Source organism: Neofelis nebulosa, chromosome 15 (genome assembly GCF_028018385.1).
Source record: "Neofelis nebulosa isolate mNeoNeb1 chromosome 15, mNeoNeb1.pri, whole genome shotgun sequence".
NCBI classification, from domain to species: Eukaryota; Metazoa; Chordata; class Mammalia; order Carnivora; family Felidae; genus Neofelis; species Neofelis nebulosa.
In genome coordinates, this window is record NC_080796.1 from 24398504 (window position 1) to 24418106 (window position 19603).

The 19603-nt window shown below is 37.1% G+C and overlaps 1 protein-coding gene across 9 annotated transcripts in view; it reads right to left on the bottom strand.

Moving 5' to 3' along the window:
* Positions 1 to 19603, bottom strand: part of COP1 (COP1 E3 ubiquitin ligase) — a 259333-nt gene that overhangs the window by 159221 nt on the left and 80509 nt on the right. For 8 of the 9 annotated variants that reach the window (XR_009254573.1, XR_009254574.1, XM_058702418.1 and 5 more), the window contains one exon: positions 8817 to 8874. The exons of the other annotated variant lie outside the window; for it this stretch is intronic. Coding sequence is in view for 6 of the 8 variants with exons in the window: in XM_058702418.1 (XP_058558401.1) it covers positions 8817 to 8874 (58 nt within the window). In the remaining 2 variants the exon portion in view is untranslated. The remainder of the gene's footprint in view (positions 1 to 8816; positions 8875 to 19603) is intronic. 9 annotated transcript variants of the gene reach the window in all.

Sequence of the window (19603 nt, forward strand, 5' to 3'; positions counted from 1 at the left end):
ATTTTTAAGAGAGAGACAGAGACAGAGTGAGAGGAGTAGAGAGAGAAGGAGTCACAGAACTTGAAGCAGGCTCCAGGCTCTGAGCTGTCAGCACACAGCCCGATGCGGGGCTCGAATCCTCAAACTATGAGATCATGACCTGAGCCGAAAGAAGTCAGACGCTTAACCGCCTGAGCCACCCAGGCACCCCTAAAAATTATAAATTTAACAAAAACTCATTCCCAATGAGTGGAATTAAATTGAAAAGAGAATTACTTGAAATTGAATATTCCATTTCACATATGTAATATAAACTAATGGCCAAGAATACAAAAGAAATGAAATCTTCAAAAGATGAATAAAATCAATATTTATACAATGAAAGAAATAATTGTTACCATAACAAATTTCCTTCTCGATTCCACCAAGAGAACCCTATTCTAAATGAAGTTGAAAGTGTTCTGTATTAATTTGCTTAATTGAAATTTGCCAAATTTTCATTATATAAATACCCTCCCTGGAATCTAATTTTGTAAATGAAACAATGCAGAATGAAAACCTAATTATTATTTATACAGTAAATAATCTTTATAAAATCAAGAGCCAAATGCAAAATAGTAAAACAATTATCAGTTAAACACACACACACTCCTTCATATAGATTTGAAGAATGGCTTGAAGGGAGAAAACCTGCATAATTTAGAACAATGGTTCTCAAAGTGCGGTCCCCATTTGTGGTCTTTAGGCTTCGGTGGGTCTCTGAGACCCTCTAAGGTATCTGTGAAGTCAAATCTCTACTCAGATAAAGGAAGATATCATATGCTGTCTTCACTGTGTTTATATATGACTTGTGAGGCAAAAGCAATAGTCAGTATAAAACTACTTTCCTGTTAGCACAAATCAAGGTAATGGCACCAATGCCACTAGCAAACACTACATTCTTTATCATTACTCATAACTTAAACAAAATGGACACAAACATTTCATAAGTTAGTTTCCCTCAAAGATACTCTACTTTTTTACTTTTCTCAAACTGCAGTATAACTAAAATATAATTATATTACTTTCAGGTATTCAATATAATGATTCAATGTGTGTATATAATGCAAAGTGATCACCACAATACCTCTATTTAACATCTGTCACCGTACATAATTACAATTTTTTTTCTTGTGATGAGGTTCAAGATCAACTTTTATATATGGAATACAGTATTATTAACCATAGTCACCATACTGTATGCTACATCCCCATGACTTACTTCTTTTATAACTGAAGGTTTGTATGTTTTGACCTTTTTCACCCATTTTGCCCATTCCACATCCAATGCCTCTGACAACCACCAATTTTGTTTTCCATATCTATTAGTTTATTATGTATTTATTGATGTATTTATTTTTAAAATTCCACATATAAGTAAGGTAGTATAGCACTTATATTTCTCTGACTTATTTCACTAAACATATAACTTTTAGGTCTATCCATGTTGTAGCAAATGCCAAGATTTTCTTCTTTTTTATGATCTAATAACATACCATTGTGTATATATACACATGTTCTCTAACCATTCATCCATTAATGGACAGATACAGAAATAGACACGTTATGCACAATATATATACAACTATATAAATATTATGTCTTCTACACTGAGCAGCATGGATTAATCTCAGCTAGTCTGGAATGCCCACTTGGTTATCTCCAGACTCTTGCCTACATCATGAAATATATGCACTAAAGAAAAATAAACAACACTCTGTAACAATAAGTCAGTGGGTTGTTCTGGAGCGAAATGTATTAGTCTGTCAGCACTGTTTAGTAATAACAAATGAAGTTATGATTTGCACTTGGTTTCAGTGAAGCCCTTACAGGCTGGTCATATAAACCAGAATGCATTGCCTATGTGAGTAACTTAAAATAAGAGATCCTGACCACAAGCCAAGTTTGGATTTCCTGTTACTCGGGTGCTTGAGACACAAGCCAGTACTGGTTCTAAAGCTGGAGACAAAGCAGTTCCTGTGTGACCCAGTGTGGAAGGATAAAGACTGGACCTGGGGTCACTCATGATTTCAGGCAGGATATAAATATGGCTAAAAATCAAAAGGAAATGTTCATCACTTATGTTTATCTAGACTACCTCTAAATGAAAATGGCCACATTTACTAAACTACAAAATAATTAAATTTTACCACATTTATATCCACTCAATCAACTCATGATTTCAGGTCAGGTCAGAATCTCACAGTCTCTGAGTTGGAGCCCCACACTGGGCTATCTGCTGTCAGCATGGAGCCTGTTTCTCATCCTCTGTCCCCCTCTCTCTCTACACCGCCCCCACCCCCAACTTGTGCTCGCTCTCAAAGAAGAAAGAGGAGGAGACCCAGGAGGAGGAGGAGACCGAGGAGGAGGAGATATAATGGAAAAATGGAGGAGGAGATATAATGGTCAAAATAACATGGAAACGAGCCTGCCCCTCTACCACTCTCACTCTCTCCTCTCAAAAATAAATAAACAAACTAAAAACAAAAAACAAAAAAACGCTGAGCCACATCTGTTAGGAGACTCCTTTGGAACCCTTCTATTACTTCATATTTTGCTTTATTTGGGAAGGTAAATATTATTTCATTATGTGAAATTCAAATTTCACTTTTTTTTTTTTTTTACCATTTTCTTTTACCAGGTTTGTAGCTTTTATCAAAAAGATGAAATGAGTAGAAAAGCTTTATTTTGAAGCAATAAACCAATTATCCATCATACCTATAATACCTTTCCCAGTTTTTTAAATTTTTGTTTATTATTCAATTTGTTTATGCATCATACTGGCTTCTTTCTCCATTTCTATAGTCCTATTATTATTTATATCATTATTTAGCTGATCTAGACTCTCACTACAAGTGATTTTCCACAAATGACTTCCTGGCTATCACAACACCATTTACTTAATCCCCACTTTCCCTCATCTGCATAAGCACAGAGAAATTCCTAATTACCTTTTAGTTGTATTTTAAATTTTATTGTGTTCTTTTCATTACAGCAGTCTTAGAATACATTTTAATAACTTATTGGGTAAATGCCCTTGTGATTATTACACCCCCAAATCACTCATCCTAATATACTTTAAAGTCAGTTGTTCACACTCTCTGCACTCTTAAAAAATATTCTGGAGATTCTTATGGAATCACATTAAATTAATAGTTATGGCAACTGGTCTATTCAAATTGTTCTACAATTGCTTTAATCTTTTTCAATATTTTTAACTTTTCTTGAAAAATCTGCATTTCCTTAAGACTCATTTTTGACTGGGACACCAGGTGGCTCAGTTGATTAAACATCCAACTTCGGCTCAGGTCATGATCTGACAGTTCGGTAGTTTAAGCCCCTCGTCAGACTCTGTACGGACAGCTCAGAGCGTCAGAGCAGAGAGCCTGTTTCGGATTCTGTGTCTCCCTCTCTCTGCCCCTCTCCTGCTCACGCACTCTCTCAAAAATAAATGAACATTAAAAAAAAAATTTTTTTAACACTCATTTTTACTAGTATGTATAAGCACTGACTGAATTAATCTACTACATGTTATAAATCAATTTCAATTACACATTGAAACATTTTGTATGAGCTCTTTATTTGTCCCTCTACAGTCACCACCTTAAGATTTTCCCAGCTTCGAGCTGAATGTCTAGTTCATCAGTTTTCATTCTCATCTAAAAGTGAATCCATTTAATGACACAAATTCTTGAGGACAATTCTGACCACATTTCATAAATTTTGATATGTAGTGTTTTCACTACCATTACTTTTTGGATTGCTTGTAGCAGCATCTGGAACTACTCTTGGACACAAAGGTATTCAGAGGAGTTTAGTTTACTCTCTTCCTGATTATGTCTACATAATTTCTTTACTTGGGGTTCTGATTCAGAGAATACAGATGACACAATTTATCTTGTTTTAGAATCAATCCATTTTTCTAAATGGTCTGAGACCACTATCAATAATGTATATATACCCTCTGATGCAAAGTATAAAGTGAAACAAGTACCTATTAAACCAAGCTTAAGTTGATCTCACTCAAAAAAAAACAAAAAACAAAAAAAAAAGTCCCGAGTCTTTATAATGGCCTAAGAAAGTCATGCACCAAGTGGCCTCTGTTAAGTTTTATCTCATTTCTACTTTTCTCCCCCTTGACTACTCCTCTTCAGCTACAAGGGAAATCTAAACTATGTCAGGCATGCTCCTACTTTAGGGCTCATTTACTTGTTAAGCCTTTGCCTAGAACTTGGGAATCCCAGAGATACTCACAAGGGCTTGCTCCTGCACCTCCACTTTGTTTAAAGGTAGTCTACTTCTGGGGCGCCTGGGTAGCCCAGTTGGTTAAGCGGCCAACTTCAGCTCAGGGCATGATCTCATGGTTCATGAGTTCGAGCCCCGCATCAGGCTCCGTGCTGACAGCTCGGAGCCTGGAGCCTGCTTCGGATTCTGTGTCTCCCTCTTTCTCTGCCCCACCCCCTCTCGTACTCTGTGTCTCTCAAAATAAATAGACATTAAATAAATAAAATAAATAAAAAAAGGCAGTCTTACTTTTATTACTATTACTATCTCTCCAACTAGATTGGAAGCCTGGTTACAGCAGGGATCTTGGTGTTATGTTTGTTCAATAATGTATCCCCAGAGCCTGTAATCAGTGCCTAGTACATAGCAGGTACTACAAACAACAAAAACAAAAAACAAAAAAACTGTTGGTTGAATAAATGAGTTTTAGAATCACAGGCTCTGAAGCCTAATGCCTAGGTTAAAATCTCTTACTAGTTATATTGTCCTGGGCAACCTCCTTAACCTCCCTGTGCCCCAGTTTCCTCCTCAATAAAAATTATAGTAATAATACTTATCACACAGGTTAAGTTCTGAAAATTTAAGTGGTTAATACATGTAAAGCACTTTAATGTCCATGAACAGTTAAGTACAAATAAGTGTTACATAATGACTAATATTACTGCTTTAATGAATTCTTTAGGTATACTTCAAAATCTCCCACTGTGTTTAAATTTTAATCAATTTTCAAAAAATTGTAACGATTTTTGCTTTATATAAACTCCAATGCTTATAGTATGTCACACAAATTACTACAACTTTGGGGAACTATACCTTTTACTTGGGTGAAAAATTGTATCTGTCTTTCATGCTTCCTTCCCTGAGTCCTCTTCCAGTATACACTTCTCTTTCACTTGTGGTGGCTTTAGTTTTACTTTCGCTATATTCTTTAGAATTCTTACATTTGCCAGGCTTATCCTCAACTATTCCTCTACTTTCAATCCATTTTGTGTCAATTTGCTTTAGGTCTGTCTCTTCTGAAGAGTATAGCTAGAAATGAAGGGTAGACCTTCAGCACAATATGTCCAATCCATTCTATCCCACAAACACTAGTAGGATTCCTCCTCAACACTTCCCTGTCCTCCAGCAGCGGCTAAGGCTGGAGTCTTCTGGGAGACCCAGCCTTTGTCATCCTTAGGCACACTTTTATTCTGCACATTGTGACTCATGTTAGGCAGGCTTCCTAAGTGGTTTTGTTAATCCTCTATAAATTCCTTATAAGTCTGCAGGGTGAGGATAGTCATAGGTCAATGGGATTTCTTGTGAGTGAAGGTTAGAGACATATTAACATGTTGGTTGACTGGCTCAGTGTATTATCTCAAACCAGAGGTTTCCTTTATTACATGAGGAAAGTGCTGCTCTAAAAATTAAAAAAATAAAACAAAACACTATTCTGACTGCTTTTCTTTTCCACCCAGATTCAACTTCTAGAAATTCTAAATAAACATTATGTAAATGGCAATACTAGCAAACCTTTTCTTGTTCCTCTATGAAGAGACTGTTAATACTCAGCAGCCAAAGACTAATAGAAACACACACCTTTAGTTAAACAAGTTTTATTCATTACTCACTACGACTAAGAATACAGCACATTATGGGTAAGGGACAACTTACAATACAGGCTCATGTCAAGTGTTTGGGGAAGGGCTCTGGATTGAATACTGTCAAAAGTGGGAATAAATCTGTGACTGACCGTCTTTTTTTTTTTTTTTTTTTTTTTTTTTTTTTTTTTAATGTTTATTTTTGAGACAGAGACAGAGCATGAACAAGGGAGGGGCAGAGAGAGGGAGACACAGAATCTGAAACAGGCTCCAGGCTCTGAGCTGTCATCACAGAGCCCGATGCGGGGCTCCAACTCACACCGTGAGATCATGATCTGAGCTGAAGTCAGATGCTTAACCGACTGAGCCACTCAGGCACCCCTGTGACTGACCATCTTAATAAATCTTACCTAGAAGAACAGAAGGCCACAGTAAAACTAAAATTGTAATTAGTAAACCAACAGAAATTGCTCAAATTAGCTGGAACAGAGGTGTCTTTGGTATTTCTTGTGGCTTACACAGTGACTTTGTTTTTGTATGTGCTTAGTTTATGAAGTAATCTTTTTTCTTTCATCACAATCACAGAGTGGATATATCTCAGGTTGATGTTTTGTGAGATTATACTCAAAAGGAAAACATAAAGATTCACTGTGAATGCAAAGCCTGTTTCCAGATTCAGAGACTGCTGTTCCCTCTCAAGTTTTTAAGGTATATTGCAACTTAATACTTTAAAATATCTCCTGATATATCCCATTATATCTTATAAAAATAACCAGATCTAGTGTTTTCATGGCTGTTCAGTAACAAATGCAGGGGCACCTGGGTGGCTCAGTCAGTTAAGCAGCTGATTTTGGCTCAGGTCATAATCTCATGGTTCATGGGTTCTAGCCCCACATCAGGCTCTGTGCTGACAGCTCAGAGCCTGGAGCCTGCTTCAGATTCTGTGTCTCCCTCTCTGCCTCTCCCCACTCGTGCTCTGTCTCCCTCTGTCACTCAAAAATAAACAGACATTTTTTAAAGAATTAAAAGGAAGGAAGGAAGGAAGGAAGGAAGGAAGGAAGGAAGGAAGGAAGGAAGGAAGGAAGGAAGGAAAGGAGGGAGGGAGGGAGGGAGAAATAGACACAAACCAGTGCACCTGGGTGGCTCAGTAGGTTAAGAGCCTGACTCTTGATTTCAGCTCAGGTCCTGATCTCACAGTTCGTGGGATCAAGCCCTGCGCTGAACAGTGTAGAACCTACTTGGGATTCTCTCTTCTCCCTCCCTCTCCCTCTCCCCTCCCCTGATCATGTGCTCTCTCTCTTAAAATAAACTTTAAAAAAAAGAATAGATGCAAAACAATCTATGAACTTACTATTCAAAAAAAAAAATAAAAGAACAGGCCAAATACATGCATGCATATGAAGAGAACACAGGACGTGTAAAGTAATTACACCAACTAACCATGAAAGAGGTGGTTATCTAAGTAGTGGGAAAAGGAAAACACAAACAAAAGAATTTTTTTTCCACTTTGATTTAAAAAAAAAAAACACCACGCTATACATAAAGTGAATATACAAATGAACATGCATTTATAATTTTATGTAAGTTTATTTATTTTAAAAAAATTTTTTTTCAACATTTTTTATTTATTTTTGGGACAGAGAGAGACAGAGCATGAACGGGGGAGGGGCAGAGAGAGAGGGAGACACAGAATCGGAAACAGGCTCCAGGCTCCGAGCCATCAGCCCAGAGCCTGACGCGGGGCTCGAACTCACAGACCGCGAGATCGTGACCTGGCTGAAGTCGGACGCTTAACCGACTGCGCCACCCAGGCGCCCCAAGTTTATTTATTTTTGAGAGAGAGAGAGCGCGCGCGAGAGTGTGGGGGAGGGGCAGAGAAAGAGGGAGAGAGAGAATCGCAAGCAGTCTCTGCCCTGTCAGCACAGAGCCCGATGCGGGTCTCACACTCACCAACCATGAAATCATGACCTGAGCCAAAACCAAGAGTCAGATGCTTAACCAACTGAGCCACCCATGTGCCCCAAATGAACATGCATTTAAAAACACCTCAGTGTTTCCCTTTTCCTATGAAGGATACTATCAGGACAATTTGAAAAATCTGAGTAAGATACAGGGATTAGATAATAGCATTATATCTATGTTAACTTTTTGTATTTTAAAATTATATTGTGATTACATAAGACAATACCCTTGTTTTTAAGGACATACACACTGAAGTATTTAGAGGTAAAGGATCATTATGAATGTACCTTTCTCAAACAACACAGAGAAAAAAAATCATGTTTACATAAACAAAAGAGAATGAGAATGAGAAAAGAAATGTAATCAAATGTTAACATTTGGATAATCTGGATAAAGGATACAAAAGAATTCCTTTTATTATTTTGGTCACTTTTCTCCAAGTATGAAATTATTTCAACATAAAAAGCTTTTTTGTCAAAATTAGATTTGTCAAAATTAGATTTGACAAATATCAGCATCCCCAAATTACAGATGGAGAGAATAAAAGTCAAAATAATCATACAACTAATTAGAAGAGAGGTGAAGCTGAAGTCCAGTTTACTCAAATATGTACTTCACTTCCCACAAAAAGCCTTAACATTTCAACATAATGAGTAACTCATCAACAGATATAACTATCTTATCCCAGAGAGAAACAATGTGTTGATTATTCATAATTTCCTCTTACAGTACTTCCCTCCTCTCAAGGTCTGATGTTACAATCACTGAATTTTAAAAAATGTTTAACTCATCACTGATGAGCACATAAACAGCTATTTATGCATCAGAGGCATCCAAATCCTAATCGATGCCCCAGCATTCAAAACAGCTGTGTGTGTGTCAGGACATTCCAGGAAACTAATCTATGATTTTACAACTCAGGTGATTATAGTCATTGTACCACTAAAACAAACTGTTAAATACATCATTTACCTGAGAACTGCCACTGAAACCAGGAGGTTGGTTGAATTCTGTGGAATCAATAATACTACTGCAAAATGAAGAGAGAAAAATATGATTTCAGTGTTTACATTATTCTAGCAACAGAAAAGGTAAATCTAAAATATATCATATCTAAATCCAATATTTCTTCTTTCTAAGGAAAGAAAATATTTATTGCCAACAACTTAATTAGATATCAAATAAGTGCATAACCCATAAACCAAACATCAGGAAATATAAACAATTTACCCCTTGACCCAACCACTTAAACAAACACACTGTGAAAGAATGTCAATAAGGAATAATCACAAAACAGGTGTATACCCAAAGGTATTTGCTTCCATTTCATTTTCGGATAGGTTCATAGGTTGTATGGAACATCAGGAAAAGAACACAAGCAAGCAATTAAAGTTACAGTGAAGAGATCCTGTTATGCCCCTGAAGAGCTACGCATACTTTATAACCAATGCGCTTCCTCAACTGCAAAGTGAGATGAGTGGGGGTGAGCTATCTCTAGATTATCTAGAGTCCCATCCAGGTCCCAAATGTTAGGATAATCATCTTACAGGAAAGAAAATTACCAAAGGAATGGAATAAGTTGTAAAATACCAATACTCTTTTTCTCACAGTCCAAAACCTATACACTAGTTTTCTCTACCCCGATCAAAACATCATGCTTTCTGCATCAGTTCTTTTTATTTGATTATAACCTCTGTGCATGTTCCTACCTAATCCTACAAAAACCTCTAAAACTATCTTTTTCTTTGTATTAGTTCTATCTTACCATTTGTCTTTTCACGTCATCACTCCTACATACTTCTCATCTTTAAATAAACTAGCCTGTGTTCATAGGTGTTCATTAACACCTGAAAATGGCAAAACATATATCAACCATGATCAACCAGTTATTTACATTAAAAAAAACTCTTCTTCCCTAATACTACTATAAAAAATGTTTATATTCTTGCCTACCCTAATGAAATTTAAGCAAGTGAAGGTAGTGAAAAGACGGGTCTCTCTACACAAATACACAAAATCATTATTTACTTTAGTACTCAAACGACCTCAAAAGTTATGAGAGGCATTCTTTTTTTCTTTAATTTTTTTTAATATTTATTTTTGAGAGAGAGACAGAGCGCGTGCAGGGAAGGGGCAGAGAGAGGGAGACACAGAATCCGAAGCAGGCTCCAGGCTCTCAGCTGTCAGCACAGAGCGCGATGCAGAGCTCGAACTCATGAACCATGAGATCATGACCTGAGCTGAAGTCAGACGCTCAACCAACTGAGTCACCCAGGTGCCCCAAAATGAGAGGCATGCTTAAGGGCAGAGAGTGGGTTTGTTAAATGACTGTGGGCAATTTACGAAAGGCCTTATCTGTCCACTAGTTTCTCCACCTATTAACATAAGGAGACTGCAGAGAGGTGTGAGATTTAAATACGAATGTTCTCAGGATAAAGCCAGAAAAATGATAAACATTCAATAAATTTTTCCCTCTATTAATACAAAATTAGTCAAACAGTCTCACACTTGAAAAAAAATACAATAAATCGCATGGAACTGTCTTCACGGTAGTCTTAAAGAAAAAAAAAAACAAAACAATCTTAATCCCTCATATCCTTAACTGTTCCTACAGGAAGACTCAATTATATAAGAAGGTCTTCAAAGCACTTACACTACAAATTAAAGACACAATCTTGTAATGGGTTTCTTCTGATGAAATATAACCAGTGATCACCGTCCTTGCACAGAGCCATGCACTGGTAAGAAAAGATCATCTGCTACTTTTAGTGTACTCTATCCAGGGCTAAACATGAGGAAACACGTATTCAAAATCTCTCTGTTCCTTTTACTAATGAAATCTAACCCCTTAGCATTTGTATAAACATTAACAAAATTATGTAGCTGCATATTTAGACGTCAACAGAACAATTTCTAGATGTTTTTTATGGTATTATAATTCAGATTTCTTTGACTGCAAGCCTGAATAATGATACTGATATATCAGTGTGTATAGTGAGATAACTATATTTGACTACACATCAAATATATATTTAAAAATCAATTTGTAGGGGTGCCTGGGTGGCTCAGTTGGTTAAGTGTCCAACTCTTGGTTTCGGCTCAGGTCATGATTTCACGGTTTCACAGGTTTAAGCCCCATGTGGGGCTCTGCGCTGGCAGCATGGAGCCTGCTTGGGATTCTCTCCCTCTCTCTGCCCCTCCCGCATTCACACTGTCTCTCTCTCTCTCTCTCTCTCTCAATCTCTCTCAAAAAAAAATAAACTTAAAAAATTTTCAATAAAAATAAATTTGTAAAAGATTTCAAATTATAAGCTTAAAGTGGTATTTTATTAATAATGACTGCAAAGTCTGAAATTTATTTTCTACAGATCTCATTCACCAGAAAAACTTCATTGCTACATACTGGACTGTAACAGACGAATCTGCAAAAGAAACTTCTTTAATACTTCTCTTTAAAATGTGCGTGTGTACAGGGGCACCTCGGTGGCTCAGTTGGTTAAATGCCCAACTCTTGACATCAAGGTTCATGGCATCAGGCCCCATGTCGGTCCTGTGTTGACAGCATGGAGCTTGCTTGGGATTCTCTCTCCCCCTCTCTCTCTGCCTTCCCGTTCTCTCTCTCAAAATAAACAAATAAATACAAATATTGGGCTCAAAAGGATTATATAAAACTCAAACTCCTAAAACCTAAAACTCTAAAAATCAAATAAATCCAATACTTTTTGTGACTTATTTGAAGGTAAAACCTTCCCTAAACAGATCTGACCTCATTTCACTCACCATGAACATTCATGCTTCAATGCTAAAATATTAATGTGCTTGATTATGTGGAACTGCCTCTTACTCCTCCATTAGTATTATGTAATAATTATATGGGGGCAGGGGGTAGGTGACAGACAGAATACTTAATACTGAAACACTTCTGACTCCAAAGGCTTCCAAAAAAGTTTGGGGAACCTATACATCATACAGCTTGGGTTTATTTGAGAAATGTAACGTTGGCTCAGTAATAAAACTACTGGGTTCCAGAGTACACATCTATGGCCTCTGAGGAAAAAAAAAAAGAAATTCAGTTTGTTCTTCAAAGAACAGAAGTTACTGGAATATTTCAGAACTCCAAAAACATTTTCAAGGTGCCTGGGTGGCTCAGTCAGTTGAGCGTCCAACTCTTGATTTCAGCTCAGGTCATTTCCCAGGCTAGTGGGGTCCAGTCCTGCGTCAGGCTCTTGTCAAGCATGGAGCCTGCTTAAGATTCTCTCTCTCTCCCCCTCCCTCTGCTCCTTTCCCTGCTTGTGCTCTCTCTAAAATTAAAAAAACATTCCCAGGGGCACCTGGGTGGCTCAGCTGGTTAAGCGTCTGCCTTCGGCTCAGGTCATGATCTCATGGTTGTGGGTTCAAGACCCGCATCAGGTTCTCTGTCAGCACAGAGCCCACTTTGGATCCTCTGTCCCCCTCTCTCTGCCCCTCCCCTGCACGCGCGTGCACGCGCTCTCTCTCTCTCTCTCCATAAATAAATAAATAAATACCCCAATACCCTTATTAATTGTGCCTTTTAAATTGTAGTTGATTAGGAAGTGTTGTAGTTACACAGTGCATAGGGGGACTGTATGAACCTAATGCTTATACTGCCTTTTAAAATGTCTGTAGTTCCATAATTATTCCTAAAGTTAAAAAAACAAAAGCAAAAGTGCAATTCATTTTAAAATTTTCTTGGTAAGAAGAGTTTCCTCAGGGAAAAACTTACTGTTGACAGATGTAAAAAGCAAGTATAATAGAAAATATCTGAAAGCACAGGTCTGAAATATCTGAAAGCACAGGGCTTTGCTGCCTCTGGAATTCTACTTGCTTGGTAGAATTTCAAAAACAAAAGAGCAAGCTCAAAAAAAGAAGACTGACAAGACTGATTTGCCACTAAAACTAGCGAAAGTCCCAGTGTGTTAGGCTAAGTGCTGTGTTTAACTACTTTATATTCTACTACTATTTTCCAGTGAGGGGAAATAGTTTACAATTTAGTTATAATTCACACAGGAGAAATTTTTCATTGTCAGATGATACAGGTACCACAAGTCTTAAGTGTTACAAAAACCCAGTTATCTGAATAACCTCAGAAAAGGCTTTAAAAGCAAGGAGAGCAACAATAGATTCAAAGTAGAGGATCTGGAGAGTGGGAAAAACACGCTAGGACTTGGGTAGTGGAGAGACAGTAAACAGCAGAAATGGAAAATGGTAATAGCACATAAAATTTTATGCTTATATACAGTTATCTTTATATGTAAAACAGGGTTACCATATATTCTTTTAGTCTTCCCAGCCTCTCCCATTCCAGACCTCCCAGAATCAAGGTGTATCTATAATAATGAAAGGGGTGAAAAGTTTCCTCTAGGACTAATCTGACAGGACAAAAAAGCCATCAGCAAGAGGATGCAATCACAGTATATGAATGGAATCAACCAATAATTTGCTTCCTGCCCAAACATTTAATTTTAATTTTCCTGGCTCTCCAAGTCCAGAAACTCGATTTCAGGTGGGTTTTTTGTTTCATCTTGCTTTGACTTCAGGCGTTCTTAAGTCGTTATAAAAGGATATATAACTGTACAGACTTGAGAGTAAAACAAATCTTTGCCTTATCCTCCACAAAAGATGAAATAAGCTAAGAATATAACATTTCAGTGTTGAATATTTGAGCTTTCTCTTATGAAAAAAACCCTATCTGATTTAAAGATTTATTTAAATACATATCAGTAATACAGACATATTCACTATCTACTAAACCAATATTTACATACTTTTAAAGTATGAACCCCCCACACCTGCATTTAAATCTCTGGGATCTACCTCAGACCTAATGATCAGATTTGGGGATAGGGTTCAAAACTCTACATTACAAATAAGAGTCTTGGCGGATGTTTACACACACTGAAATTTGGTGTAGCCACACCTTACATTTCAGAGTTGGAATGGACTGTTAATATCTTCATCAAGTGGTGACAAATTACAGTTTAGTAATAAGAACTCAAAGGTGTTTTTTTTAATCCTGAAAAGCCAACAAATCAAATGTAATTACTAAAGTTTTAGAGTTAAAAGCATTTTGCTTATTTTAAATCTTGGAATCGAAAAGTCTTATTTACATATTTTAAGCAGAATAATTAATGTGCCAGCACAACTTATTTTTCATCCTAAAGCTATGTAACCATCAGAGCAGAGTTCTAGGGTCTGTTTTAGTCACAACTATACCCTAGGGACTAAAGCAGAGTTTTATGTATGTGTCATATGGCCTCCAAAACTGCCTGAGTGACTGAAGAATAAATTCTTCAAACATTCTAAATAAAGAAAGTGCACAGTTTCAGAAAAGGTCTTCATAACTTGCTACTTCTCTATTACCTATCAATTTAATGAGAAATGGCAGATGTATGAAGAGTACCCGCTACATTATTCCCAAGGAAGTTTGTTTTCTGTGTTTTGTCTTTCTTTTTGTTTTAAATCAAGTTGAAAATTCTGTAAGATTCTTTAATGTCCCTCATCTCCTAGGACTTCAATTTCAACTCCTTTGCATAGTATAGCATCAGTGTAAGGCAAGTAACTCCTCACTACTCAACAAGAAAACAATCAACTGGTTTTACTATTTATCCCACACCATATAGAAACTTCACTAAAAAACAGCCACACCATCATTTATGTTCAAAAGTGCTCAATGCAGGTACAGCAGAGATTTCTTAAGATCCACCTAACCTTCGAGATACAGACAAATGTGTGGAGAATTTCCTATATTGTTACAATTCCCCTTCTGGATAAAGGAAATAAAGGCTAAATAAAAACTGTAGGTTTATGTAGGGAAAATTTTTCAAATATATAATAGAGACAAAACTCTAAGGATCAGAGTTAGCCTTGACCATAAAAGCATTTCAATTTCTATTTTTTTTAAACAAGTTATCTCCCCAAGTAAAATAAAGCAATTGAACCAATGATAATTACCAAAAAGTACCAAGAACTTAAGCATCAGTATGTGAAGAAGGATCCATTAACACAGCCCTAGTCATAATCCAAAGACCTGACACGCAAGAATAAGAAATGTGGGTCCATTTTCATCTACTAAACCAAAGAGCCATCTCAAACCACCACCCACCACCACCACCTTCACATATTTTTTAATGACTAAAGGTAAATATAATCTCTCACTGATGCAGGGGAGCTAAAGAAATTATTTTTTTTAAGTTTATTTTGAGAGAAGGAGGAAGAGCAAGGAGGGAGAGGAGAAAAGAGGAATTCCAAGCAGGCTCCACTCCGGCAGTGCAGAGATGGCTGTGGGGCTCGAATTCACGAACTGTGAGATCATGACCTGAGCCAAAATCCAGAGTTAGATGCTTAACCGACTAAGCCACCCAGGGGCCCCCTAAAGAAGAATTTCTTAATCTAGTCCAGAGCCATTATGAAACATCATATTCCTTTAGTTTCATTAGTTTACTCGATCAAATTATAAAATATACAAATTCACCAGGTATATACAAAATATAAAACATAGAAATTCACTACCCTACATATATATTCTTAATAATAAATAATTCTACATTGATAAAGTGACCCCTTGCTTTTCCTTCCCATTATACCTACGTTTTGATTCATCTGGACCTTTGTCAAAAACGATGGAAACACAAATAAAAGGTAAGTCTCAGAAATATCTGATAAAAGAAGTTAAATGAAAGGTATAAAGGTCTTATCTCTATTTTATTTATAAACCTCCCTCTTTTATACACAGAAAATCTTAAGAAACAATTCAAATTTTAAACTTATAAATGTGTCTTTTTAAAAAAATGAATTAAACTTGTGATCAATAGGAAGTCTCTTATGGGTAAGGCATTTTAAAGATTGGAGAATCTAGGCCAGAAAAATTTTATTTACTGTAAATATTTATATTATATTTACTATTTTATCATAAGAAAGCAAAAGTTGGGGCGCCTGGGTGGCGCAGTCGGTTAAGCGTCCGATTTCAGCCAGGTCACGATCTCGCGGTCCGTGAGTTCGAGCCCCGCGTCAGGCTCTGGGCTGATGGCTCGGAGCCTGGAGCCTGTTTCCGATTCTGTGTCTCCCTCTCTCTCTGCCCCTCCCCCATTCATGCTCTGTCTCTCTCTGTCCCAAAAATAAATAAAAAACGTTGAAAAAAAAAAAAAAAAAAAAAAAAAATAAGAAAGCAAAAGTCATTTGGCAAATTTAACTCCAATAACTCTCTGGATCGTATTACAGCATATCTACCCTAAGCAAACAGAGAAGCTTCAACTAATACATCATCTTCAAACAAAGTTATCTGAAGTTCTGAGAACACAGAGGTAAGAAACTAATAATTGACAATTCTGAAATACTTGCTTAAAGACAACAAACCGATTGTGAGACAATTATTTCTACGGTAGAAATTGTAGAATTCTAGAATTTCTATGTAGAAATCGTAGAATTCTAGAATTTCTACGTGAAAAAAGAAATTTGTAAAAATTTACAAGCAAAATTACTGGTAATGGTTTCAGAGAGGACTTAAAATCTAAATTTTAGATATTAGATTTTTTTGGTCTAAGAATGTTTTACTCTAAGGATCATCACCATCAGGATGCCTGGGTGGCTCAGTCGATTGAGCATCCAACTTTGGCTCAGGTCATGATCTCATGGTTTGTGAGTTCCAGCACCACAATGGGCTCACCGCTATCGGCGCGGAACCCGCTTCAAATCCTCTGTCCCCCTCTCTGTGCCCATCCCACCATGCCTGTGCTCTCTCAGAAATAAAGGATAGGGGTGCCTGGGTGGCGCAGTCGGTTAAGCGTCCGACTTCGGCCAGGTCACGATCTCGCGGTCCGTGAGTTCGAGCCCCGCGTCAGGCTCTGGGCTGATGGCTCGGAGCCTGGAGCCTGTTTCCGATTCTGTGTCTCCCTCTCTCTCTGCCCCTCCCCCGTTCATGCTCTGTCTCTCTCTGTCCCAAAAATAAATTAAAAAACGTTGAAAAAAAAAATTAAAAAAAAAAAAAAAGAAATAAAGGATAAACAAACAAAAATCATCACTGTCACTGACAAGAATATCTTAACAGAAACGTTTCATTTTAGTAAAGTTTGAGCTAAAAAGTTAAAAATGCCTCCTAGATTAATAATCCTCTATAAAAATGGATTATGATATATTCACTCACAATGATACTATCAGATAAAAGGACCAATCCCATTTGGCAACAGGTAAGAGAGACTGCGCTTGCCTATCATTCTCTAGTTCACTCATAATTTGACACACACAGATATGTAACAATAAGTGTAAACTATAGTTCACTGGGAACTGTGGAGACTTTCTTCCTCACAATCTAAAGCAGAATTGAAAAGGCCCTGAGAACAGCAATCTTAAGCTTAAACTAATTCTAGTAAGAGAAATTTGTAATGGATGAAGGCTTAAAACTATTTTTTTAAAAACCATAACCTATTTATCAAAGAAAGATCACACACTCATCCCCCTCCCCAAACCCACCCTAATGAAGCTTGGCTGATAGCTTTGGGGTTTTTTTTGAAGATTATGTTAGTTTACTTATTAAGTATACTAAACCTCATGCTTCAATCAAAATCTCACAAACTAATGAAAATTAAATAACATCCTAGGTTAAATACATATTTACTCAAAAACATAGTTTACATCCTATTATGTATAAGTGCTCATATAAAAATAAAGAAGTATAAGAAAAACTCAATAATCACAAAATTACAACACAGCATGGGAAACAGAAAAACTAGTACACATAGCACAGAAGCAAGAATAAAGTAAACAGAAATGGGTTTTTCTGAAGTGTTTAATTCTATTTCTTCCTTCCTTTCTCCCCTGTCAGTCTTTAGGGAAATAGTATATCAAAAAAGAAAAGGTAAGAGTTCACCCTTGGTTGGATTCTTGGGGAGGAGGGGTTGGAAAAGAGGAGCTATTTAAGAGAGGAACCCGAAGTTTCTAGGCAAAAGGAACAGGTATAAGCAAAGATATTTTAACATCTTGTTTGGGGAGTTAAATTCGATTCTTAAATCACACACACACACACACACACACACACACACACACACACACACACAAAAATTATGGAAGTCCATGCAAAAGAGTTGGATCTAAACCAACTTACATGCAGTGGAAAGCCACTGAAGGATTTTAAGTAGGAAAGAAACACGACCAGATTTCTGGCAATACTCTGGAGGAGGATAGTTAGAAGACCACTACTAGACTCCATGTGATATTGAGGGTCTAAACAAAGCAGCAGAAAGAGAATACACAGGATATGAAAATTACAGCTAATCATGGTATATAAAAGATAAAATCCTGGGGGAAGTGGGGGTGGAGAACACTCTTGTATGTCTTTTATTTTTCCTTTCATTTTAACTACATTAGCTAATCATTAACTTAGAATCTATGCAGGAGATTCAATGACCCAACACATAAAGAGGTACTCATTACAGAAGAAAATAATGAGGAGCACCTGGGTGGCTCACTCGGTTAAGCATCTGACTTCAGCTTAGGTCATGATCTCACAGTTCATGAGTTTGAGTCCCGCAACAGGCTTTGTACTGACAGCTCAGAGCCTGGAGCCTGCCTCAGATTCTGTGTCTCCTTCTCTCTCTGCTCCTCCTCCCACTCGTGCTCTATTTCTCTCTGTTTCTCAAAAATAAATAAACATTAAAAAAATTTAAAACAAAAAAGAAATAGAAGAAGAAAATAAATGAATCTACAAAATGGCTTTTAAGGCAAACCTGCTTTAAAAGAAACCAAACAGGGGCGCCTGGGTGGCTCAGTCGGTTGGGCGTCCGACTTCGGCTCAGGTCATGATCTCACGGTCCGTGGGTTCGAGCCCCGTGTCGGGCTCTGTGCTGACAGCTCAGAGCCTGGAGCCCATTTCAGATTCTGTGTCTCCCTCTCTCTCTGCCCCTCCCTGTTCATGCTCTGTCTCTCTCTGTCTCAAAAATAAATAAATGTTAAAAAAAAAAAAAGAAACCAAACACATTACAGTGAGGAGTAAAACAAAAACTGTCTGGCATTTAAACAATAAAGCTAATATGGGGTGCCTGGGTGTCTCAGTTGGTTGGGCATCCAACTTTGGCCTAGGTCATGATCTCACGGTTCCCAAGTTCAAGCCCACGTCGGGCTCCAGGCTGACAGCTCAGAGCCTGTAGCCTGCTTCAGATTGTGTGTGTGTGTGTGTGTGTGTGTGTCTCTGTCTCTCTCTCTCAAAAATAAACCAACATTAAAAAAACTTAAGTAATGCAGCTAATAATTATGGGGGAAGAAAGTTATAATAATTGGAACTACATGCTATTTCCTTAGAATAAAAAAAAATTCAAATGTTGATAGTATAACATAACATTCTTTCCATCATGTTTAATTTCCCATCTTAATCTTAAGGATCATTTCCCAAGAGTAGTTAAGGGCTACATCATTTTTCCCAAATGCCTCTTTCAAACCTTAATATTCAAATTACTTGTAAGAAAATACCAAAACACTCTTTTGAAGAAATTACTACGTTTACATCTGTTTCCCTTCTTCAACTGTTAAGCAGGTTAACTCTGCCAGAACCTCATTTGACAATAGCTTTGCATAATGCATAGGATTTTAGTAGTTCTCCAACAAAGTTTTCACAGACTTCACGAAACCCTGTATCTTTCATAAGATCTGCTAGTTTATTTTATAACACAACCACTTCTCATCTCTTCATCCACTAAAATAATCCTAATCCAAGGCACCACCTCCTCTCTTCTAGACTGTTATTTGCTTCC